Raw genomic sequence first — 26,992 nt, 5'->3', positions numbered from 1 at the left:
CTTTGACATGGTAAACACAGCTCTTGCCTTGCCGATTCTTGATTTGATGTCACGGTCTGTGCCACCCTGTCTGTCCGTCACACTCCCCGGGTAGATGAAAGACTCAACTTCTTTGATGGGCTCACCACCAACTGTGACGGGTAATTGGACAGTGGTGTTGATCATCAATTCTGTTTTCTTCAAATTGATCTTGAATCTTGATTGTTCCTGCTAATGTTGTTACAAGGTGAGTTGTTTTGTCTTGCATCTGACTGGTTGTTCGAAAGGAGAGCTAGGTCATCGGCAAAATCGAGATCGTCGAGTTGCGTCAGGAGTGTCCACTGTATACCATTGTTCCTGCTTGATGTGGTAGTCCTCATGATCCAGTCAATAACCAACAGGAAGAGGAATGGTGACAGCAAACATCTTTGTCGAACTCCTGTCTTGACCTCAAAACTCTCGGACATCTGGGCAGCATGGGTAACCCTGCATGTCATGCTTTGGTAGGTGTTACGAATACGAGCTTTTCGGGTACTCCATAGCGTCTCAGTATCTTCCACAGTGTCTCACTGTCCACACTGTTGAACGCTTTCTCGTAGTCAATGAAGTTGATATAGAGGGGGGACTTCCACTCCAGTGATTGTTCAATGATGATGCCCAGACTGGCTATCTGGTCAGCACATGATATGTTGCGTCTAAAACCAGGCTGCTGATCACGGAGCTTTGGGTCCACTGCCTCTTTCATCCTCTCGAGAAGGATCCTGTTGAGGACCTTGTCAGGCACTGACAGGAGCATACTTTGATAAGGCTAGTTTCATGTCCTTTCGGCATCGGTGGGGTGGCCTATCAAGACCAGAATTGCTCAGACCACAGCCGCATTGACAAAGTTGAAGTCAATATGGAACAACAGAAATATCTCCATTAGTTCAAAAATCAGACTGATGCGATCGTTAGTTATGTCAATCTTCCTCTATGCTTGTGAATCATGGACACTAAAAGTTGATCTATAAAAAAAGAGGATCGAATCAGTGGAAATGAAGTGCTATAGAAGACTCTTTGACATCTCGTACAAAGATCACATCGCCAACGAGGAAATAGAAACATATTGATAACTAGACACGATCTTGAAATCGGTCCATATACAGGTCTCCTCACTCCAGTTAAAAGGCGCAAGCTGAAATGGTATGGACATGTCACGAGGTCATCAGGCCTTGCCAAAACAATCGTGCAAGGCACAGTACGAGGCTGGGATGGATGGAGACGACTGGTTGTCAGAGCTACAGAGGCGCCTCTACGGACATGAGTCTAAGGGATCAAGGATCGGAGTCGGATGAACCTGTTACATGTGTGTTTCCCTCTTGGTTGTAGGAAATGATTAATAAGAGTCAATGAGTTTCTCTCTAAAGTATCCTCCGAGGCATTGAAAAATTACCTGAAACTAACCGTAAATAGAATTCAATCTCGATCGGATAGGTCTTCAGACCCCAAGGAAGAATCGGAGCAGGGATGTACTACGTTTTTTCTTTAAATGATTTTGATAAGACGGATAAAGATGAAAGGTCAGAGACTGGGGAGGTTTTGTTTCTCGTATGACATTCCTATGAAGGAAAGGAGCAGTGACTCCGAGTACACGTCTTATGTGTCAGAGCACCCAAGTGCAAAAATATGTAGGACTGCCATTAGATGGGTCTTATCCAAGTAATAAAAGGGGTTTCTGTTTATCTGAAGACCAAACTTATACGATTTGCGTAAAAGATAAAAGAATTTGTGCATCCATACTGGATGAGAATATTATTAAAAGAAGGCATTATGATTTTGACTACGGATAACTCCGTTTACCTGATCAGGATATAGGGCTCACGGCGGGTGTGACCGGTCGACAGGGTATGCTTACTCCTCCTAGGCACCTGGTCCCATCTCTTGTGTGTCCAGGGGTCCGTGCTTGCCCAACTATCTATTTTGTATTGCTTTTAGGAGTGATGAAATTGATTATCTTCGCCTTTCATGAGCTCAGCCGTGATTGATGTCTTGCAAATTTTTTAATAAACCCTTTGAGTATTCAAATACTAGTAGTGACATGAAAAGGCTGAATATGAGCTTTAAGCTCCTGTTTACACAGATCCCGTACGATTCTTCAAGGGCTATTTATATCTGAGGAAGATTGACTTTCGCAATAACCCCAATTCATGCTATTACGTATATCTGAAGTTATTTCAACTCTTTAACTACAAGAAGGGCTCTTTATCTGAAAGATATGACCCTTAGAATACAGCTACAGAAAATAACTTTTAAGACAATCTGCCATTGGACCAAAACTTTTTGATTGGATCAAAACTTTCTGGTGGAAAATACTAGTACTTTGATATCCTTTACAGCAGTGCTAAAAACTTGCATGCTGCAAAAGAAACTAAGAGCTTTCGAGACAAAAAAAAAAGGAGATGTATTTACGGCATTGAATAGTAGCTCACAAGTTTCTTGGGCTGATGACCACATGAATAGTAACCTGTTCGCATTTGCCTTCTATCCAGTTTTCCTGTCATTATGACAACCACAGAGACCGTTTATTGTTAAATTCCAACCAACACTACCTTGATTTGCCATCTGCATTGGAGGACCAACATGTTGAATGAATTCAGAGGAGTGCTCCTCTTTAAAGAGTGGTATTGTGAACGGATGCATCTGAGAAGGTCTGGAGTGCTCATTTAGATGTCCATCAGATAGCAGGGCAATAAAGTGCTTCTCAGCAATCTCATCATATCAATTAGTTAGACACGGAGGCGGTACATTTTCCCCTAAAACAGTTTTTACTTTGTGAGAAGGCGAGGAAAATTGTCTTCAGATGCCATAATTCAACAGTTGTCTCGAACAACAAGAAAGGAGGCACGAATTCTTGAGTTCCGTGTCAGTTGACTTGAAAAGATTTTTTTCAGTGGGCAAAATCGGTACAATGCAAGTCTCAGTACTGCTCACATACTGGGGAAGAAATATATTCTAACAGACGATTTACCTTATAAATCTATACATTTCTTGTGACAAAATCTTTTCCTACCAAAGTTTCTAACCTTTTGACGTTGAAGTTTGACATAGATTTAAGAGAATGTAACCTGTGAAATATCTCCGGAACTATTTAAGATTTAAGGTAGAAATATATATCATTGCAAGACCTTTCATTTCATATATGTTCTTTGATCTTGTGACCTTTGAGTTTGACCTACTTTTAAGAAAATATAACCTATAAATATTTCCAAATCTATTTAAAGAAGGGATTTTATTGTATATAAATTCTTTATGGTAAGATCTTGTGATACCACAGTGTTTGACCTTAGAGTATGACCTACTTTTAGAAAATCTTACCTATTCAATATCTTCTGAACTGTTTAAGGTAGAACATTAATAAAAAAAAATTATATAAATTTCTCTTGGCTTGACCTTTTATTCATATCATGACGTATGTGACCTTGACATTCTCCCAGAACAGCAAGGTCATGTATGTTTGTCATATTGTAGTTGCGGCATCCCCATGTTGTGTGATTTCATGTTCAGTTATGAATTCAGACCCTTTGCAAATTTTTATGAGAATAAAGATCATAAAAAAAGTCAAAACAGATGAAAAACAACAGTGCCAAGGTGACTTAGGTGAGCGATTTGACCTAGTTTTAAAATGAAATTACATATTTTCCCTAATTCTTTGAAGAAATTGTACGATTTTGTCATTCCTGTGTAGGATATAGCCAATTGAAAGAAATCGGTGGTCATACTCTATGGAATCTAAATCTACACGTAGGAGAGTTTGTCATCGTCTGGTTTTAGATAAAGTTTACTTGGATTTTGTACGAATAAATCTTTTCATGTTATTAATGACCAGTGTCAAATGATTAGTTTTTTTTTAATCGCAACATTGAAAAATTAAATCGCAGCCCCCAAATTTGATGTTGCACAAAACTCAGACGAAGAAACAAATTGTTTTCATATTGCTCAACAACAGATCATCCTATTAACTAATTGCAACTGTTGAGTAACTTTGAAAAGGGTGAATACCGGTTATGAAGCTGATCTAAATCAAATTGCTACGTGTTGTTTACTGTTGCAAATACATGGTAGGCAAGAATATAAATCATTGGATAACAAATGGCATGTGAAGAACTCTTTCATGTAAACAAAAGAAAAAATTGGATCCGATTTACGGTAAAAGCACAAATATTACGATACAAGCCATAAATATTTATCATTCCAAACAAAAATATGCTTCATAATTTCAGTAGTCAAGCACAGTCTTATTTCACTTTGTGCTGTGAACAACCTTAGCGTGATGGAGTCCTACCTCGTGATCTTAACAACTTTTCTTAATTTTACACATGTTATTCTAGCAAATCCTTATTCGCTGCTTACAGGAAATAATTCCGGCAATATCGAGGGACTTGGAAATATGTCGTTCATTAAGGATGCAGATATTCTGCGGCAGATATTGAATCAAGAGAGTCTTGTTCGCTTTTCTTTTGTTCAACATCTTCAAACTCTCATGATGGACATGCAGACATGCAAAAACAACTACGACACACTGCGAAAAGAACTCATAGATCTTCGTAAAGAACATCAGAGGGCTTTAGATAAAAATTCGCAAAGAGAAGAAAAAGTAGCGGGCTTAAAGACGACGATGAGTGTGTTGTTCAGTTCTGTGGAAAACCTGATGAAAGGACGCCAAACTATAAAGGAACAACAAAAGCTGGCCGAGGGAAAACATCAATTGTTGTTGGAAATCGTTAACAACACTATCGTTGCTTTTAATGCAGACCTGATTGAGACTAAAGAACGGATAAGAAATATGTCACTGTCATTATCCATCTTGAAGAAATGTAAGTACAGAAACATAGCATCTGTAGATTTAATGTATATTCTATGTCTAGATGTAGTCCAACACTTTGATCAAGAAAGTAGAAGGAATGCAAAATTTCGCTTTCAATCTGTCTATGCATCTGTAGCGGTTAGCCGGGTTCGATCGCCGGTGGCCAGTTGGTAGAGCACCTGACTAGAGATTCAGGGGGCCCGGGTTCGAATCCCGATCTGGTCCGTTGTATTTTCTCCTTCCCTGTTACACATACAAAGGAGTGTACAGTTTCTACTGTCATCTGGCCCAGAACATGGATGATTTCAGTAGGAGTCCCAAAATCTGGCTTTCAAATAATGAATATATAAGCAAACCCAAACTACGTCTAATTTGATCCAAGATTGCTTCGTGTTGTATGACAGGAGCGTAAAGTTGGCATAAAATTGCCAAACATGCTAAAATCAATGAAAAAGTTCATATATTCAGGGGTGGGGGGTGGGGGTGTCCTCTCAGAAAACATACATGTGTCGAGCATTTCATATTGAAATACATTTTTATCTTCTATTAATATACAATATACATCAATTTCATTTTGCTCGACGGATGGGCACACCTTTTCCTTAGCAATAATCTGGATGAAAGTTTTAAACAGTTTTAAGCACTTTTTGAAAAAAAAAGCGGGGGAAAGTCTTATTCAGGATGTAATAATGGTATCACAAATAAGCAATAACTTTGATTAAAAGTTGAGATAGTAGGCCTATACATGGCATTTATTATATAGCTAATAAATAGTATAATATAAAATCTGCGTAAAATCTAGAGAATGTTAGCGTTCAATATCCTGAGAATTTATTGAACGCTAACTTTGCATTGCGTAAAGTGTATGCGCCCGAAACATTCCGAGTATGAGCGTTCAATATTGACGTTACCGTAACGACGTAAACAAGCCAAAATGGCAGACGACGGTCCTCCGAATCTGACAGAGCCGGTATTTGATATTTACTTAAGCAAAATGTTTTACTGTACATAAATTATGATGTCCCCATTTACAAAATCAGTTTGCTTCATGCATTAGTGACGGGTTAAATATTGAACAGTTAAGAAATGCATGCTGTTATTGCACACTGCCAATATTGATGAATCCTCGTCTATTTTGGAGTAGTTTGAGTGAAAAGGGATATAATTTAACAACTAAATACTTTAGCTATATAATAAAAGGGTTATTGAACTTATATAGGTGAATATTGGCACTCGTTGGCTGTCAAAATGCACTCGCAAGCTCGTGCATTTTGACAGCCAACTCGTGCCAATATTCACCAATATAAGTTCAATAACCCTATAATATTTCACTTACTTAAAACACAGATCAAGCTTAAAACAGGAAATTTTTAGGTCCTTTTATGTACATAATCGTTCCTTGTATCTTAATTTTTCCTGACTTTTCCATTGATTATAAGATATTACCTACTCTAGAATGCATTTCTGGTGAATGCAATGAACACAGTAAGAGGTTTTATCCGGTATCACATTTTATCTATTTCGTCTTTATCTCAAGGGAATGCTTGCTCCTCCTAGGCACCTGAACTCACTTAGAAGGGGTCCATGTTTGCCCAACTCTTAATTTTGTATTCCTTATAGGAATTATGAGATTGATCACTGTTCTTTATCTTCACCTTTTCATTGTATGCTAAATTCAGAAAATGTATTTTGTTTTATTTCAAGATAACAGCATTTCCTTTTCTGTGTTAATGAGTTCAGCGAAAACCTACAGTCCAGGTCAGACATGGATATTCGATACTGTATTGGTAAATGAAGGCAACCATTTCAACGCTTCCTGTGGAACTTTCACAGCGCCCTCTGGTGGGACATATGTCTTTGCTTGGGCAACACTAACAAACCCAGGCAAAGCAGCTCATCCCTCTCTGCGAATAAACGGTGTGTACAAAGGTTGGACAGCCTTTAATCAGATATCCTCTACTCAACAGATCTACAGCAGTGGTTCAAACCAGGTCGTGTTGACTTTACAAGAAGGGGATCAGGTGAACATTGCGTCCAGCTACCTGGAAGCGTTCGCCAGGGAAAAGTTTTCATCTTTCTCGGGATGGAAACTGTACTGAAACAATATATTGATTTGATAGTGAGTATGAAGGATGCTCAATATATATTTCTTGAAAGAAATTTATATAGTGAGTCTTGCAATAGATAATAAATAGAATGCCAACACATATTCGTTCATGTAAATCCTTCGTTTATTTCTTATTACGACCCATTGGGAAATTTTTCCACTCATATGGGGAGACCAGTGTAGGTAAAGGGTCACAAACATGGCGCTCATGGTTGTAGCAGGTTGTTATCATGTCAACGCCTACTGACACACGTGACCTCCGTTATAGGGTCATATCCGACAGACCCGCGATTCTCATTATTAGAGGCCGAGCGTTTGGCGAAGAAGCAATCACTATCAGTGTTTACGTCTTAGGTCTGATGCGGCCGAATCACCAAGCGAACACTCTGACCTTTGATTACCCAAAATGGTATTCACATCTTTTGGATCACTGACTATTAGATAATTTTCTATCTCTTATTGTCCACACATCCGGTGATTAACATGGACAAGAACTGCAAAACTTAAATTCATGCAATTTATTGATTTACTTTTTTGGGCTTTATAACATCAAAACTTAAATTCAGTATCATAATCATACAAGTATTTGTGGCCTGAATACGATTTTACATGGAGAGGGACTTGTAAGTTGTTAGAACTTGTTCCCAATCCTTTTGATTGCATCAATAAAATATGTTCAAAACAAAACAAAAACATGAAGTTAAAAATCACAAAACCCGAAAGGCAATGAAAATATTGTCCGTATAAGGTAGCTGGATCATCGCATTCAATTCATAAAATCAAAGACTTTTATGAATAATTTTAAAACCTATTGATAAATGTCTAAAATTAATCGCCATTTTAATCAAATGCAGTTAATACACAGTTGTATTTCTCAGAGTCGATGTAGTCCTCGTTCTACCATGCATTCTAAGTATCGGTGGAATATTTTACTTCTTTGTTGGTTTTCGAGTAATTTAAACGTCTGTCTTCCTGCGCAATATAAATTACTAGTAATACGACATTTTTTTTTTTAAATTTAGAGTTTTAAATAATGGGAACACACTTCCGGAATTCCATAAACTCCATTTTTATGATTGATTTAGATTTGTTATTGTTGTGTTATATCCATGGGAAATTTTTCACTCACATCGAGGCGTCACGAGCTGTGGCTAGGTGAAATACTACAAATTTAGACCTATGCTTAGCGCTCAGGGCCGTAGTAATGAGGGTTCTTTAGCGGGCCAACGTATGTCGCGACACGGGACCTCCGTTTTTAAGGTCATATCCGAAAGACCCATGATTCTTACTTCTAGATGTCAAGCGTTTGGCGAAGGAGTAATCACAATATGGCGTGTCTATGTTAACGTCCTAGGTTTGACGCGGCCATGGCATGAGCGGAGCTCAAACTCACGACCTCCTGACCTCGAAGCGAACGGTCTACCACTTAGCTACCGTGACCGTTCAAAGGACTCTGACCCCTGGAGTCCAAAGATGAAGTCATTCAAGCCACATAGTTATCTACTATCATGGGTGGATGAAAGGGGAAGAGAAATTATCGACACTAGCATGGGTACAATGGAGAGCAAGAAAAAGACCCCCATCACAGACGCTTCTATAAATACCTACATTGTACAACCTAAGCTTAACCAAATATTCACCAGGTACACATTTAACCTTGCTACACAAGGAATTGATAGAGCAATATCTCACAAAGTTAAAGACGCTAATTAAAGATTGTAATTATGGGAATCCAGAAGAGATGATCAGGGATCGAATAGTTTTCGGCGTGACAGAGGAGAAAGGACGTGAAAGGCCGATAAATTTTAATCGGATTTGACTCGACAAATTTAAAGCTATGCAGAGTATCCAAGCAGCAAGACAAGGAAACTTGAGAACTGTATATGGTCACAAAGAAGTTCTCCAACAAGTTCCAGCAGACAGACAAGCCAGTGACGGACAAGAACGGGAATCTTCTCACAACAACAGAAGAACAATTGAAGAGATGGGTAGAACACTTTCGAGAGCTATTAAATAGACCAACACCAGAAACGCCTCCAGACATACAACCAGCCGATACAGACTTTCCGCTCGACTGCGACAAGCCAACAAAGACAGAGATCAGGAGAGCAATTACCACACTTAAGAATGGAAAAGCGGCAGGGCCTGAAGCTGCCAAAGAAGGGAGATCTGAGGGATTGCAGTAACTACCGGGGAATTATGCTCCTGTCAGTGCCTGGCAAGGTCCTCAACAGGATCCTTCTCGAGAGGATGCCTCAGTGGACCCAAAGCTCCGTGATCAGCAGACTGGTTTTAGACGCAACATATCATGTGCTGACCAGATAGCCAGTCTGCGCATCATCATTGAACAATCACTGGAGTGGAAGTCCCCCCCCCCCCCTCTATATCAACTTCATCGACTACGAGAAAGCGTTCGACAGCGTGGAACGTGAGACACTATGGAAGATACTGAGGCACTATGGAGTACCCGAAAAGCTCGACTCCCTGATTCGTAACACCTACCAAGGCATGCCATGCAGGGTTGCCCATGCTGGCCAGATGTCCGAGAGTTTTGAGGTCAAAACAGGAGTTTGACAAAGATGTTTGCTGTCACCATTCCTCTTCCTGATGGTTATTGACTGGATCATGAGGACTACCACACCGGGCAGGAACAATGGTATACAGTGGACACTCCTGACGCAACACGACTTTGCCGATGACCTGGCTCTCCTTTCGCACAACCACAGTCAGATGCAGGACAAAACAACTCACCTTGTAACAACATCAGCAGGAACGGGACTCAAGATCAATTTGAAGAAAACAGAATTGATGAAGATCAACACCACTGTCCAATTACCAGTCACAGTTGGTGGTGAGCCCATAAGAGAAGTTGAGTCTTTCATCTACCTGGGAAGTGTGATGGACAGACAGGGTGGTACAGATAGTGACATCAAATCAAGAATCAGCAAGGCAAGAGCTGCGTTTACCATGCTAAAGAACATCTGGGCTTCAAAGAACATCCTCATTACTACCAAACTGCAGATCTTCAATTCTAATGTCAAGTCCGTCTTACTGTATGTAGCAGAGACATGGAGAACGACCAAAACAACCCTACAGAAGATCCAGACATTTTAAAACACCTGTCTCAGGCGCATCTTCAACATCCAATGTCAGACCTGAAAAGATCACAAATGAAGAACTATGGAAGAGAGTAGGGCAAGAACCATAAGACATGCAAATCGGACGAAGGAAGTGGGGCTGGATTGGACACACCCTAAGAAAGCCACATTCCAGCACCACACGCCAGGCCCCGACCTGGAACCCGCAAGACAAGAGAAAGAGGGGTCGTCCAAGAAACACCTGGAGGCGTGACTCAGAGGCAGAATTGAAGGCGCGGGACATGACCTGGCACGACGCAGCAAAAGCAGCCCAAAATCGTGTTCGTTGGAGGACTGTCGTAGATGGCCTATGTTCCTCACGGAACGACAGGCCTAAGTAAGAGTATCCAAACATATAAAAATAGCCAGATACGACTCAAAACCATGAAGGGTTAAGTCAATAAAATAAAGACAAATAGTCGGGGTTTTTTTCTCCTGGAAAGCGGTGTTACTGGCCCAGTGACTCAGTAAAATATTGCAAAAAGATTTCATCTTTGTCTGATCTTCTTTCAACGATAAAATGTTTTATTTTTGTTTTATCGGTTGATGAAGGTAGCAAGCATTGTGCACCAAAAAAATCATAACCCGCATGCAATCTTTTCTGCAACGATTGCCACTTTCATAACCCATCATTCATGTTCTTGTGTATGTGTATAACCACCATATATATATATATATATATATATATATATATATATATATATATATACTATACTATACAAGATTTCTAGCTTTACTACAAACGGTATTCAAGTCTATCATAATTGTTCCTGTTTCATTTGTTGTTATAATATAATGATACCACTTGATATTAAATTTAAAATTTCATTTTAGCTATCACGTTGACGTATTTATCTGTAGATCTTATTTCTTGTGCCCAAGGACATTTTTCAGACGATCCATTGAGGTTAGGCTGACCTCGAAATGAAAACAATCACATGAAATGGAAACTAACTAAAATATGACAGTTGTATGATAAGTAGAATCTTACACTCGTGCTTATGGCAAGTAAAATTTATGAAATTCGTTGACGGGTTTATATTTTCCTCGCAAAGGCTCGGGAAATATTACCGTGAAACCGGCAACTCATTTCATATGCCATAAGCACTCGTTCAAGAACCTGTATATACAGGACATCTACAATCAGAGGTTTATTGTTCTTCATTCATCATTCATTAACAACACAATGATATCGGGAATACATGTATATTTAAAGCCATTCAATTTACAAGATGAAAATAATTCATCTATGGTTTGAGAAACGTGTCCTTATGTATATAGATATAATTGATATTAATATAAAATCTGCAGTTCAAACAGGTGTGTTGCAGACACCAGGTACCCTATTGATTTTCTTGACACACCTGCAGGGTTGTCTAGGAGACCATCTTTCATTAGTAACATTTACATACACGAGTGGATTCCCGATATAGTTAAATGTAGCAGTATTCCATTGCATCATGTATAATGGTGGAATGATTGTCAAAATAAAATGGGGCATTTACGACGGTAAGTCTGTGTAGATATTAATGATGAAACTGTACTGGTAAGTTCTGTTACTTTTGCTGATTTCAGGAACATGAAGGTAAATTACTTACTGAATATATACGTACATGCAGGGTGCGGCCCTCCCCCGAGATTCTCTCATACCATTTCCCCCATCAAAGTAGAGTAGACACTTACTATATTCTGTGTTATTACAATCATTCAAGTCTGTATCCAGTTCTATCCTCACACTTGCAGGAGAATCGATGAATCGAATCAGATATATGTATGAATCATATATACGGTGGTTGTAAATGAATTCAATTTTAAAACGATGGTAAAGACCTTCCCTCCCCAAGCCTGGTGGTAATCATATCAACCCAATGTAGTCCATGATTAGTCTTCATCCATATTTTATTGAATGCCAGATTGATTAAGAAATGTCTTTTAGTGTTTGTATATGAGAGTATACATGTGAGAGTATACATGTGCTTTTAGTGTTTGACAGTATATGAGAGTATACATGTGCTGTTAACAGATAGTGTAAAACCTGGCGTGGGTAATTTGAAAACAAAAAGTAAAAATCTCATTGACATACGCCTATATTTGTCTCAGAGTTCAGTAAAAATCTCATTGACATACGCCTATACTTGTCTCAGAGTTCAGTATATTTTGCACAATATAGTAAGAAATGAAATTCATCTTCTGATGAGGTACCATAGTTACATAGTTTACGTAAAAAGTTCACCCTGGTATCTATTCTTAGTGGTAAAATTCCACATCTTAATTGTGTCCTGTAGGAATCCGGGTTAGAATAGGTCCTCAGTACCCCTAGCTTGTCGTAAGAGGCGACTAAATGGGGCGGTCCTTCGGATGAGACCGCAAAAACCGAGGCCCAGTGTTACAGCAGGTGTGGCACGATAAAGATCCCTCCCTGCTCAAAGACCGTAAGCGCCGAGCATAGGCCTAAATTTTCAGCCCTTCACCGGCAATGGTGCGGTCTCCATATGAGGGGGAAATTCTCGAGAGGGACGTTAAACAATATACAATCAATCAATCTTTCTTGTGAAACATCTTTAAAACATTGACCCATGTTTTATTAGTCAATTCTTAATTTTTCTTGACAAACATCATGCTTAAATTTTGCATAAGGTCGTAATTTAAGAGCTGGTAGAGCATGACAACCGAGCTGTCAAACTCAGCTTCTGCTGCAATGTTGTCAGGCCCTGCTGACTTCCCGTTCTCAGCTGTTATAAGGCTACTTTATTCATTACTTTTATGTCATCTTGTTGTATAGATATGGATCTCTGCGAGATTATTTGTTTTTTAACTTCATTTTGATATTTGCTTTTAATAAGGTGGTGGTCTGAAGCTACATCCGCTGCTCGTTTTGACCTTAATATCTTGCAGAGATCTTCTGATCTTATAGTAAACTTGAAATCGCAAAACTTCTCAAATCAACAACATCAAAACATATGACTTTTAAACACTTTATACGACCATTCCTCACGATAAATTAAATACTAGACTTTTTGACACCATAGACAGTTGCTTCAACAAAACTGGAAAACGGAAATATTCATATCTAGTGATCAGTCATCCAAAAAATTATTTTGTTAAACACCACTCTGATTCCACGCAAGTACTCTGAAGTCGAAATACAAAATATGCTAGAGCTCCTCATTGACAATATCTTCGTGGTCCTTGGTGATCAGGTATTCCAACAGTGTGTTGGAATTCCCATTGGCACGAATTGTGCTCCTTTGTTAGCTGACCTGTTTTTATATTCACAGGAAGCAGAATTTATTCAAAAACTTCTACGTGAGAAGAAAAAATCTCTTGCTGTGGCCTTCAATTCGACATGATATATCGACAACGTTTTATCTATTAACAATGATAACCTTCATTCATATGTCGATTCTATTGAAAGTAGATATTAACGGCAAACTAACAACTCAACTTTATGACAAACGGGATGATTTCAGCTTCTCCATCGCCAACTTTCCATATTTATGTAGCAATAGATTTCGCAAATTATATGGTCGTTATAACGATCTAATTTACCAATACAACCTATCATTGGGTCAAATGCTGTCTGCCGTGTTTCATATCGATTGTTAGATCGTTCTTGGTACACTGATTTTGACTACGGATAACTCCGCATACCTGATCAAGATATAGGGCTCACGGCGGGTGTGACCGATCGACAGGGGATGCTTACTCCTCCTAGGCACCTGATCCTACCTATGGTGTGTCCAGGGGTCCGTGTTTTCCCAACTCTCAATTTTGTATTGCTTATAGGAGTTTTGATATTGATCACTGTTCGTTATCTTCACTTTTCATAAAGGAGATATACAGTGTAGTTTATTTGGTTTTCAATTGTGTTGTCTGATAATACCCAAGTCGCTTTGTAGATTCTTTTGTGTTGGCATTTTGGGCCACCTGTGACCATTTTGTTAATTGTACAAAGTTTTCAAGTTTTTTTTTTTTTTTAGCATTCTCGCTCATATAACCCAGCTGCCCCATGACCTCATATCCGGTGTTATCATTTCCAATTTTGATATTTTGATCTCCCATCAAGATGGTGACGCCTCTTTCTACTGTCAATAACACGAAGTCTGTTGTAAAACTCACGTTTTGATTCTTCCTCTGCATCATTTGTTGGAGCATAATACTGGAAGGTATGTGTTAATTCTATTTTGTTTTGTTCCTTAGTGAAGCTTTGATGATCCATGGGCTTCCAACCCGACGTCTCAATATGAGTGGAAAATTCTCGACGGGACGTACAACAAACAATCAATCAACAATCCTTTTAATGCTTCCTGTGCTGTATTGAATAGCATTAGTTCCGCTTCCTGTGTATGTGTAGCATTCTGTTCTTAGTGTTCCAATCCAGTGGGGATCTGTGTTAGAATAGGTCCTCAGTACCCCTTGCTTATCGTAAGAGGCGACTAAATAGGGCGGTCCTTCGGATGAAACCGCAAAAACCGATGCCCCGTGTCACAGCAGGTGTGGCGCGATAAAGATCACACGGCCGATCGCTTGTAAACAAGAAGTGCTTTGACAGCATGTTCTAAATGAAAGGTGAAGATAAAGAACAGTGATCAATCTCAGAACTCCTATAAGGAATACAAAATAAAGAGTGGACAAACACGGATCCCTGGATATACCAGAGGTGGGATCAAGTGCCTAGGAATATGGAGCGCCAAATTAACATAAACTCCAATAATTGAAGATATCTTCAATTATTTGAAGATATCATCAATTCAATTATTGCTCTCTTTAATTGAATTAATGCGCGCATTAAATCAATTATTGCTCTCATCAAATCAATTATTGCTCTCATCAATTGAATTAATGCGCGCATCAATTGAATTAATGAGAGCAATAATTGATTTAATGCGCGCATTAATTCAATGATTGCTCTCTTCAATTCCATTGATGCGCGCATTAATTCAATCAATGAGAGCAATAATAAATTTGATGCGTGCATTAATTCAATTATTGCTCTCTTCAATTCATTTGATGAGAACATCAATTTAGTAGAAATATTGCTCGCAATAATTAATTTAGAGCTCGGTATAAATAATTTGATGATCTCTTTAATTCAATTGAAGATATCTTTGAATCATTTACAATGCTTTTGTATAAGGAATTAATGCGCGCATCAATTCTTTTAAAGAGAGCAACAATTCAATTAAAGACATCAGTAATTCAATTGTGGATATGTTGAATTGAAGATATCTTTGATTATATAGTTGCTCTCTCTAAAAGAATTATTGCTCTCTTCAAATGAATTAAAGATATCATTAATTCAATTGAAGAGAGCAATAATTGAAGAATTAATGCGCGCATTATATCAATTATTGCTCTCATCGAATGAATTAATGCGCGCATCAATTCAATTATTGCTCTCATTAATTAATTTAATGCGCGCATTATATCAATTAATTATTGCTCTCTTCAATTGAATTGTGCTCGCGAATCAATTCAATTGTTGATATCATTAATTCATCTGAAGAGATCATTAATTCAATTAGAGCGCGCATCAATTCAGCTGAAGAATTAATCTTATCATCGATTCAATTAATGCGTGCAATAATTCAGAATTGAAGATATCATTAATCATTTGAAGAGATCTTTAATTCAATTGTTGCGAGCATCAAATGAATTGATGATATCTTCAAATAATTGAAGATATCTTCAATTATTTGAGTTTATGTTAATTTGGCGCTCCATATAGGAAGAGTAAGCATCCCCTGTCGACCGGTCACATCCGCCATGAGTCCTATGTTTTGATCAGGTAAACAGAGTAATCCGTAGTCAAAATCAGTGTGTCATGAATGGCCTAACAATCGGTAAACTATAGCTCTCTGTAAGTATATTAATATTGCATTGCTTACCGTCTAGCCTCTAAGTATGAAAACAGACACTATTTTCCCTGCCTTTCCCGATTTTTAATATACGCCCCTTAATTCATCGTTTGAAAACAAATACATTTCTGTTGAAATTAGTTTGAAGTTACGCTATATTTTTGGCTAGAAGGACTGGACTATTTTAGGTGTCCATCAAATACACTATAGGAACTCTTCAATATCAGGAGATAAGCATATCACGCCACGAAATAGTGACTGTTTTTAATTTGGGATCGGTAAGCAATGCTGCATTAATAGTGATAGAAAGTTAGATTTAACAATCATATCACTTATTTGAAGCGAACGGTCATGTCACCTAAGTGTCCAATTTCTATACGGTAGACGAAGTATTCAGCCGAGATTACCAGACCCCCTGCCTCTCACATTTTCCTACCTCTCCCCATTACAAGTTCATATAATCATATCACTATTAGGAAAATTTGCCTAAACCAAGATCAGGACAGGTCAACTGCCGAAACGCCAACAGCTAGTGTTTGTTTTGCAGGGGTGTGATTTTTCCTCTTTTCAGAGGAAATCCTGAAGTGGCAGAAAATTATATTTTCCCCAAGTAGGGTGAGGTGTTTTCCTCCCTTTTTTGACCAGTTTTCCTCTGGTTTCTGAGGAATTCAGTCACATCCCTGGTTTTGTTCGACTAGAACTCAGTCTGGTTTTCATACAATTGGCTGAACAATAAATTATTTATGGAATTTGGGCCAAACGTTTCAATACATTAGTAATTAAGTATACGTTCGGTGTGGTTTAACTATATTTTAACTCAATTTTTAAAGAGAAAATTTATTTGAATAAAATGACAGACATGAATACCAACTTAGTATTGCAACAAAGGAATATTTGTGCATGTTAGTTTTGAAATATAGGTATTAATACATTTATTTAAGAAATGAACAACACTTTTGAGCTGTTCATGGTCAGTTATATGAACAGATTTGGATTTGAGGCAAATTCTGTGAATCACACCAGCGATTCACAGGGAGAATTAAATGCCTCAAATCCAAATCCGTTCATATTGACCATGAACAACTCTAAAGTGCTATTTATTCATTTCTTATATTTATATTCATTTATTAAATCACCGTTGGTTTACATCGCTTCGATCTATTTTGTTGCATAAAAATAACTCCTAGCCTCTGTCACAGTCGTATTGTGACGTACGTCAACACATAGACATGATGTCACACTTCGTCTCGCCCTGCCTTTTATCGACATTGCATGGTGCACAGTATTTAGGAGGTAGCTAGGAGACCGCAATATTGGGATGATAATCCACATAAGTTCACAATCTTAATCTGAGGTGTGACTTGCGAGATCTTTGTAACACATGTTGTATTTTTTCAAATCATTACGCTTTCTCAGTCGTATGCTTTAAACAGTAGTTCACAATCCATTCATAGTCAATATGAACGCATTGTGCCACGCACTGAAATTGGATGGTTCATAGAGGAAAATGCGATTTGTAATATAAATATTAATAAATGACTGCATCCAAGGATTTTTTTACTCCTTGAACCCAGGGGCCAGGGCCTTCAAGTTTGGGGAAAATAGCGATATTTGATTGAATTGGGAAATTTGTTTCATTACAAATAAGTATTAAGAAAAACAAGTAAAAAGTTAACCATTTGATACTTTGATTATTATCAATGTGGCTTAAACAAGCTTTAATTTCCGGTCTTTAATTGCATGGCAGAGAAAAAACTGTCAAAATTTTTTTGCAACAGAGTGACACTGAGGTTCGATGGCCCCTCATGGCATATTCTCATAAAAACATCCATCATTTGGGAATTTTTAGGCATCATTTTGGGAAAAACACCTGGTTTTCAGCATTGGGAATGGGGGTTAGTTTTCCTCTGGTTTCTGAGGAATTCAGTCACATCCCTGGTTTTAGCTTTGATCTATGAATCTGATGTCATTTCTCAGTCTGTGGTCAAAACCAAATGTATTAAACAGACATAATATGTTAAAACTGTTAAACAGGCCTTAGCTGAAATCACTGCACAAGGTGAGATCTTAAATAGTCCTTGTAATTTGGATAAATCACAAGTTCTAAAACTTATGTTATATTAATGAGGATATGGCCGCAGCTCTTAATCTAATCTCTCCAGAAAATGTTCGTTCATTGTAAATAGTACTGCATTTGCCGTTAGTTTGACAGGTTAATGGACTGTGAACTCTGTGGTTTTAGCAAGCTTTTAATATCAATAACAACCAGTTGTCTTTTAACATTTCAGCGGTGTTCTTGGCTGTGTTGATGGTTGTGGGGGGATGGAGGGGTGTAGCAGGATTCACTGAGGTTTTGACCACCCCATCAAGCTTCATAACATCCATACCCAGCTTATTGTCTACAGCAAGAGTGTGTCCTCCAGGAACTGTAAGTACACACAAAACTTTAAAGCTTACCGTCTACAGCCGGACTATGTCCCCCAGCGACCGTAAGTACACACAAACCTTTAAAGCTTACCGTCTACAGCCGGACTATGTCCCCCAGCGACTGTAAGTACACACAAAACTTTAAAGCTTACTCACAGTCTACAGCCGGACTATGTCCCCAGCGACCGTAAGTACACACAAACCTTTAAAGCTTACTCACAGTCTACAGCCGGACTATGTCCCCCAGCGACCGTAAGTACACACAAACCTTTAAAGCTTACTCACAGTCTACAGCCGGACTATGTCCCCCAGTGACCGTAAGTACACACAAAACTTTAAAGCTTACTCACAGTCTACAGCCGGACTATGTCCCCCAGCGACCGTAAGTACACACAAACCTTTAAAGCTTACTCACAGTCTACAGCCGGACTATGTCCCCCAGCGACCGTAAGTACACACAAACCTTTAAAGCTTACTCACAGTCTACAGTCGGACTATGTCCCCCAGCGACCGTAAGTACACACAGAACTTTAAAGCTTACTCACAGTCTACAGCCGGACTATGTCCCCCAGTGACCGTAAGTACACACAAAACTTTAAAGCTTACTCACAGTCTACAGCCGGACTATGTCCCCCAGCGACCGTAAGTACACACAAACCTTTAATGCTTACTCACAGTCTACAGCCGGACTATGTCCCCCAGCGACCATAAGTTCACACAAAACTTTAAAGCTTACTGTCTACAGCCGAACTATGTCCCCCCAGCGACTGTAAGTACACACACAAAACTTTAAAGCTTATTGTCTACAGCAAGAGTGTGTCCCCCAAGGACCGTAAGTACACACACAAAACTTTAAAGCTTATTGTCTACAGCAAGAGTGTGTCCCCCAAGGACCGTAAGTACACACACAAAACTTTAAGATTTTAAGTGATCAATATGTATTCTAATTGTGATTCTAAAATCTATACTAGAATGTTCACGTTCTATTAGAATTAGCATTTTTATCAAACAATTACCACAATTTTGTTTGACTTTACAAGCATTATACAAACTAATCATGCTAAATTCACTGCTCAAGATGATTTTCAGCTGGATATAGTGGGCTGTCAGATTGTTCAGTCCACCCAGCAACTGAAAACTGTCAAGCCCAAATAAATTAAACATTATAATTGTGATAATGAATATATTCACCTCAATGATGTAGTTTAGTTGAGTGACTTAAATTATGAAAAAAGTGAAGTGTTGAAACTAAATCTTAGAGAGACACTCATTTTTCACATCTTCATTGTGTGTATTGGCTTTTTTTTTATCAGTAAAATGATAGAAATCATATGAAATCTTTAACAATATGAATGCATTATAAATTTGTTCTCAGCTTCACTTCGAAGGTCATCCAGAATTCAAAGGTTTCTTCATGCTCATCTCAGACTGATACGGATGGAAAGTGGAGGATATGTACAATAATATATTGAAATTGAAAACTTTATTTAGTCAAAAAATGCAGTTTTAGTAGAAAGTAATCTGAAAAAAATATTTTACAGGTTGAGATTTAATTGTCACCTGTATCTGGCCTAGCTCTTTTTTATTTAATGGTCATACTGATCTCCCAGGAAATTTTACTTCATGTCTGAGTTTTATCTCACCCTATTTAGATTACCAAATTTTCTGAAAATTTGTGAAAATCCTGGATCTACCCTCTGTTTGCTTTTTATATGCCCGTCAAAGACGGGATGTATTATGGTATGGCATCATCCGTCCGTCTGTCTGGACCTTGTGGGCAGGATACAGACCGAACCATAATTAAGCTCCAGGATTTGACAACTTTAAGAGGAAGATGTCTATTGTGTTTCAAAATCAGAGGTCAAAGGTCAAGGTCGTAGTGTTACTTAGTAGGAAAACTTTGTAAGTAGGATACAGACCGAACTGTAAGCTCCAGGATATTACAATTTAGTATAGTTGATCACCACGATGAGAGAAAAATTCCTATTATTTTCAAGGTCAGAAGTCAAAGTTCAAAGTCGTATTACTTAGTAGGAAAACCTTGAAGGCAGGATACAGACCATAATCTTGAAACTTGGTACATTTGATCACCATGATGAGAGGAAGATGCTTATCATTTTTCAAGGTCAAAGGTTAAGGTCGTAGTATCAGTTAATAGGTAAACCTTGTAGGCAGAATACAGATTGAACTATTAGGCTAGGACTGTCAAACTCGGTACACATACTCCTTATGCCTTTATTTTTGAAGGTCAAAGGTCAAGGTTGCAGTATTACTTAGTAGGAAAACCTTGTAGGCAGGATGCAAACCGAATTGTAAGATTCATCATATTACAACTTTAATGATACATTTGATCACCATGATGAGAGGAAGATGCATATTATTTTTGAAGGTCAAGGTCGCAGTATCACTTAGTAGAAAAACCTTGTAGGCAGTATACAGACTGAACTGTTGGGGCTAAGACCTCCAAACTTGGTACACATACACCTTATACCAAGTTGAGGATGCCTATTGTTTCTCAAGGTCAAAATTCAAGGTCGTAGTAGCAGGATACAAACTGAAACATTGGGGCTAGGACCATCAAACTTAGTACACATACACCTTATGCCAAGTGAAAATATTACATAGAGAGTACATGATTTGTCTGTTTTTACAATGCAAAAAAGTATGTCACACTCTGATGATCGCTGATACTACCTGAAGCCAAGATCTACAAATCATGGTGTAAAAAAACCCACCCTATATTAGCTTTTCACAGGCGTATTATGTACCGTTGGTGGTAACTTTTATCCTTAGAACTGTTCTGATTTCTTGAGATACATGTATATATTCTCACTGGACGCTATGCTGCAATATGAGCTTCTGTGTGCATGTACCTGAACACTGAAAGGAGGAGACTCAAGCTTTTAGGTCACCTTAGTAAACTCAGGTGACCCATTGCATTATTGGTTGTCGTCCGTCATCATGCGTCATCCATCATGCATTAACAATTGAACATTTTTAATTTCTTCTTGATAACTACTATTCCAATTCTTTTCAAATTTAGAAGGAAGCGTCTTTGGGATAAGGGGGACATAGATTGAAAATTTCAGGTCTCCAGCACCCCTGGGACCTTAAGGGTGGGGCAAGAACTGCCAAAAATTGACCAATTTTCAAAAATCTTCTTCTCTACAACCACACATGTGTAAGAAAAACCAAATGCATTGTCAGTGATGTAGAGTAAGAATTAAGGCCTCTACAAAAATTGTAAATTTTATGATCCCTTGGGTAGAGGTTCTGACCCCAGGGTGATGCCAAAACTTAAAGATGATATCTTCTGAATTAATGCTCTTGATACTCAATTGAAACTAAATAGATATTTAGAAGGAGTAAGTTGACCTTACCTAAATTTTAAATTTTATGATCCCTGGGGTAGAGGTTCTGACCCCAGGATGGGGCCAAAACTTAAAACATTTAGTAAAATTTTAAATTTCATGATCCCAGGGGGTAATGGTTTTGATTGCAGGGTGGGGCCAAAATTATTATAGTGATTATTGTCTTTATTATTTGAAAGACTTCTTTATGTTTGCTGTTACAGTATAATAACTAACTGCTTACTTAGGAAAAGGAGGAAAGGATGTGCCACGAAAATTGTGAATTTTGCAACCCCAGGGTTTTGACTAGGACAGGTCCATTAGTCATATCATGTGAATGTTACATATATTATGTAAAGCCTTTCATCAGTATAGGCACTTTTGAGGGCATTTAAGTTTTAAGAACACATCTTGTGTTATACTGTGGCTAAATATTAGAATTAAAGGTCAACTGAAACGAAATATAACTTTTTCCATATTAAGTATGTATTTGCTTCATTTAGATCGTATAAAATGATTGTTCGGGTTTGTTCGGTTCATTTTGGTCATATATCCGCGATACGCGCGGATAAAGATAGCGCACCTGTGTCAGAGCAGAAAATATTGCGGGAGTTATGCCCCTTTACACGAACCCGCCATATTGAAACTAAAGACGCTAATCAGCAGGTGACGTCCGGTAAACAACGAGTAAATATGGTGTTTTGTGCGGTTCCTGACTGTAAGGTTTAATATAGACAGAGTAACAATGTTTAGTTTCCCTACACACACAAAAAATTGCGGAATTTGGGTGGGGAAATTAAAAACAATGGATTAATTATTGGCCGTCGAAGCACTCTATTGAGGACTGTTAGGCCTACATAATAAGCCGTCCATCAGCTGTCCATGGCATGGTCTTTGCATGGAACACTCAAGAATGCAATGAAAGAAAAAGCCAATCCCAATTCTCTTTGATTACAAACCGCTACACGTAGCTACAAAGACCTGAAAGGGCCGAAAACGGAAAACAGATTTGGACTTTCCCCTTCATAAACAAAACTTCCAGAGCTGTGGAGAAAAGAACGTAAGTTTTGATGTAAATGATATTGGCTTTTTTATTGACATTGATATAGTATGACACGATTTATTTGTTCTCTATACGAATATCCTCTACCCCCACCCGTCACACAATTATTTCATACTGAAGCTTATTTTTATTACCCCCCCCCCCCCCTTCATGCAGTCACACAAGTCATTCATAACTGAAGTTTACTTTCATTCATTTGTTTATATTAGTTTATATGAGTTAGAAGTTGATGACAATGTCCGAATCATTCTTCCCCCACCACCCAATTCCAAGACAATCAACAAAAACAACCAATTCCATTCAATGTCATATGATCCTGCCATTCAAAATGATTAAATCATGAATGGGACAAACACTTATGAAATGACTACACAAACCACATATGGAATAATTGCAAGATTTGTACTAGAGCCACAAAATGACATGAATTGTATTATCAAATTTGTTTTCAAAAATATTACACATTGGTGTAAATTTAATGGATACTTTGAATGTTCAATTGTTCATGTAATATACATGTACATACATATGTATACAAGTTAGGTGAAGGATATCAAGTAAATATCTATGAATATTATTCTAGATTGAAGTGAACTTTTGCAAATGTGTAAATTAGAATCATAGCCAATATGCATGTTAAGTAACTTTGTATAAAATCTGAATATTTTTTCACTTGTGTTCTACACTCATGCCCTTTAGATTTTTTACACTTTGTCCATGATGTTACTCTCGATACTGTTACTAAATTTGAATACAAACTCAATAGTGTCAAAGATGAAAAAATTGTAAATTTTTCTAAAATTCATTATTTTTATGCCATAAAGGTAAATGATTTTAAAACAAGTAAATATAGGACACATATTTGTACTGAGTTTTCTCTGAAGTACAATAATTAATATAAAATCCAGAAATAGGTATAGAAAAATCTACACAAGTAGTAGTACAATAAAAATATCACTAGTCGAGTATACTTAATCAGCTTTATGATATACATGCAACATGACTAAGTACACATGATCCACATTTGATTAATTAAATGCAGAGCATATATTTATTTATCCATGCTGATACTATGCAAATTTCCCAAGTTACAGACCCCCCCCCCCCCCCCCCCAAGAAGCAATTTTACAATTTACTAAATAGATAAATTGTGAAATTGATAAATGAATATTTCTTACAACCATAGTTTTGATAATATTCTTATAATTATGAGATGGAAAATTAAACTTGTATCATTAAATAAATCCAGTTGTTGGAAAAAGAAACGGAATACATGTACAAATTTTACATGTAGGTCAATTTTGACCATTGACATACTTATTTTCATTTTTATCTACTAATTTGCATTAAATTATTTGAAATACTTGAATAAATTAGCAATTTCAATCTAGAAAATATTAAAGAACATTGGTATTTAATAGTATCTAGACATTTATTTTACAATGCTTCATTAATATGAAAATTAATTTTCTGCGACATTTGAATTTTTTTGTTTTTCTTCACCTCAAATATGTACATTTTTTAAATTGACCCACATAATTAGTATGTATGTGAGTGGATATTCATAATACTAGACAATAAGTACATGTTTATTGAATTGTAACGTTTTGTTATATTTCAGATTAAGCCTTTGAATTGATGCAGGAAGTGATCAGTTTGGCTCCTACAGAAACTCCAGGAAGTTAATATAATGGATGTTGTTGGTAATTCTCCTGCCCCGATCACAAATTCTTACCAACATGTGTCAAACTCAGGTGACTGGGACCTGTAGACCTTTTGGATTTAACCCAAATTACATATATGTAAATTGGTGATATATATTATGTACAATATAAAAACTGAACATCAAACTATGTTTACTTGTTTATATTTATTTATATCACTTATGAAAAATGCATTAAGAATTTATCACACATTTAAATTAATACCAAAGGGTATTTAAATCCACAGTACTGTTGTGATGGAATGATTTCTTATCATAGTCACAACGCAGGATAGAAGAACTTTCCAATTGTTTTTCCCAAGCTACTACCAGATCTCCAATATGCATGATGTCTGTAAAATCTGTTAAAAAAATTATGAAGAATTTTAAAATGTCAAATATAATTGATGACTTTCATCTAACCAAAAAAAAAAATTGGGGGGGGGGGGGTTACTTTAAATATGAATGATTTTTCAGGAATTAATTTCTGATTTAAAATTGATATAAAATGTACACATGGTTAGACAGTAGAATGGGTAAAGATAAAACATAAGAAACTGATTGAGGCACATTTTATGTTTATTTGAAAGGAAGTGCATAAAAGGGTCAACAATTCAGTGGGTTTAGATATTGAAATAGGAGAGGTTCATTATGACTATGGCTCATAGTGAATCAGGAGACCGAGTGCCTGCCCCATTGACCATTGACATACTTATTTTCATTTTTATCTACTAATTTGCATTAAATTATTTGAAATACTTAAATAAATTAGCAATTTCAATCTAGAAAATATTAAAGAACATTGGTATTTAATAGTATCTAGACATTTATTTTACAATGCTTCATTAATGACTATGACTATGGCCGTGTCATAGTGAATCAGGAGACCGAGTGCCCCCCCCCCCCCCCCCCCCCCCCCCAATATTAACTTTGAGTAATCATAACAAAATACATACTTGTGAATCAATTCCCCCTCCTCCAAGGGACCAATATTTTGTATGCATTCATAATAAGCTGTTCCTATAACCAATCTGTTGAGACAGTTTGCCACAACAAAACCTTCGTGATCTGTGATGCAGGACACGCCCACCTCTTCAATCCTATGCACTGCAACATTTGGACTCCCTTCTTGAGGGCATTGCGATGCCATTACTAGCCTATATGATCACCTGTTAGAATAATAGAAAACTAGTCTTAGAAATACATGCTGACACTTCTGAGCTTTGAGTAATCGTTTCGTTTTCATTAAAAGTCTCATATAAATAATTAGCCTAAATTAACAAACCATTGCATATCGACCTCGCATATCAGATGGTGAACAGGTGAAGGGCATTCGTCCGATTGATCCTCGCTGTTTTCTGAATAACTATCGTTTTCCACTAGTGGGGATGCGTCTCGCTGTACAACTGGTTCGTATTGGCAGGGCTGCACATTAACACTAAGCGATATATCTATTTCAGGAATACAATCTTCCGAATGATTTTCATATCGTGCCGCCATATTGAAATATCAGGTTCGCCTAAAGGGCAGATAACTCATACAATAAAATTTACCGGGTTGAAATTAACGATGTCGTATCTACCTGGATGATCGAAACAAAAATTATTCTTATGTGAAAACATTTAAGGAATGGTATTTTCTTACGGAATTTATTTGAAAAACGAACTTTGAAAATCGTTTCAGTTGACCTTTAAGCTTAGATATGCAGAGCAGGATTTCATAGCCCTTGGCACTATTGATACTTTTAACTAATACTCAGGTGACCTATAAGGCCTTTGGGCCTCTTGTTTGTATTGGCTGTCAAAAAGTATCAATGTTTGTGATGAAATTAGAATTTTCTTAGTAACTTTAGAATTTATGTATTATTTTTGCAATGTTCATACAAGCAACAAGACTGGAAAAAGTTGTATTAAAATTGTCATTTCATGCTTTTTGTGCAATAAGTGAGTGTCTTTTTAAGATCAAGCTATAACTTGCTTATGACTATCAAAAATTGGTTTTTTAACTTTGAATTAGGTTGTATATATTTGTAAAGCATGTAATTTTACAACAACCATGCTGCCTTAAGAGGTAGTTAACAATGATGAATGATAAATAACATACACCATGCAAATTCCCTGTCATATCATGCAAATTCCCTGTCATTAAAAGCAGTTTGGAAGTGCATGATCATTTTTAAAAATTGAACTTTCCTGCAGTGTAATTTTATAAAAGTCAAGCTTCTGTGGCAGATCCAGTGAATATATGTTTTATTTTGTTTTGAATAAGTAACGTCAGGGGCATCCACCAGGGCTCTGTCCTGGACCCACTGAGGCCCCAAGACAGCCCCCCTCCCCAACCCCAGTCTTTTTCTACACTTCCCATTCAGAAATTTCTGGATCCACCACTAAGCTTATATAAGTACATCAACTAGCTGTGGTATGATATAGCCAAGGACTGGTTAAATCAATAGTATGTTTGCATGTTAAGTATCAGATTACAAGGGAAGCATGGTTCTATATTTGTCTAAGGTTATTAAGCAGAAAT

The 26,992-nt window shown here is 37.3% G+C and overlaps 2 protein-coding genes and 1 long non-coding RNA gene across 3 annotated transcripts in view; 2 read left to right on the top strand and 1 right to left on the bottom strand.

Annotated features, from left to right (window-relative positions):
- Positions 1-7,031, top strand: LOC125673837 (uncharacterized). Its single transcript, XM_048910687.2, has 2 exons — positions 1-4,832; positions 6,527-7,031. Exons 1-2 carry the CDS (start codon positions 4,289-4,291, stop codon positions 6,919-6,921), a joined length of 939 nt encoding a protein of 312 aa, XP_048766644.1. The 5' UTR covers positions 1-4,288; the 3' UTR covers positions 6,922-7,031.
- Positions 7,032-11,505: 4,474 nt separating this feature from the next.
- LOC125673829 (uncharacterized) overlaps positions 11,506-26,992 on the top strand; it is a 109,750-nt gene continuing 94,263 nt past the window's right edge. The window contains exons 1-2 of the mRNA XM_048910662.2: positions 11,506-11,575; positions 18,213-18,352. Of these exons, the coding sequence (XP_048766619.2) occupies positions 11,527-11,575; positions 18,213-18,352 (189 nt within the window). The 5' untranslated portion in view covers positions 11,506-11,526. The remainder of the gene's footprint in view (positions 11,576-18,212; positions 18,353-26,992) is intronic.
- LOC125673846 (uncharacterized) lies at positions 24,616-26,164 on the bottom strand. The gene is made up of 3 exons (XR_007369800.2): positions 25,752-26,164; positions 25,423-25,635; positions 24,616-24,828 (listed from the first exon to the last, which is right to left on the bottom strand). It is a non-coding gene; the product is annotated as an uncharacterized LOC125673846 (long non-coding RNA).

Source organism: Ostrea edulis, chromosome 3 (genome assembly GCF_947568905.1).
Source record: "Ostrea edulis chromosome 3, xbOstEdul1.1, whole genome shotgun sequence".
NCBI lineage: Eukaryota > Metazoa > Mollusca > Bivalvia > Ostreida > Ostreidae > Ostrea > Ostrea edulis.
The sequence above is the reverse complement of the archived record's forward strand: the minus strand, read 5'-3'. Positions and strand labels throughout refer to the sequence as shown.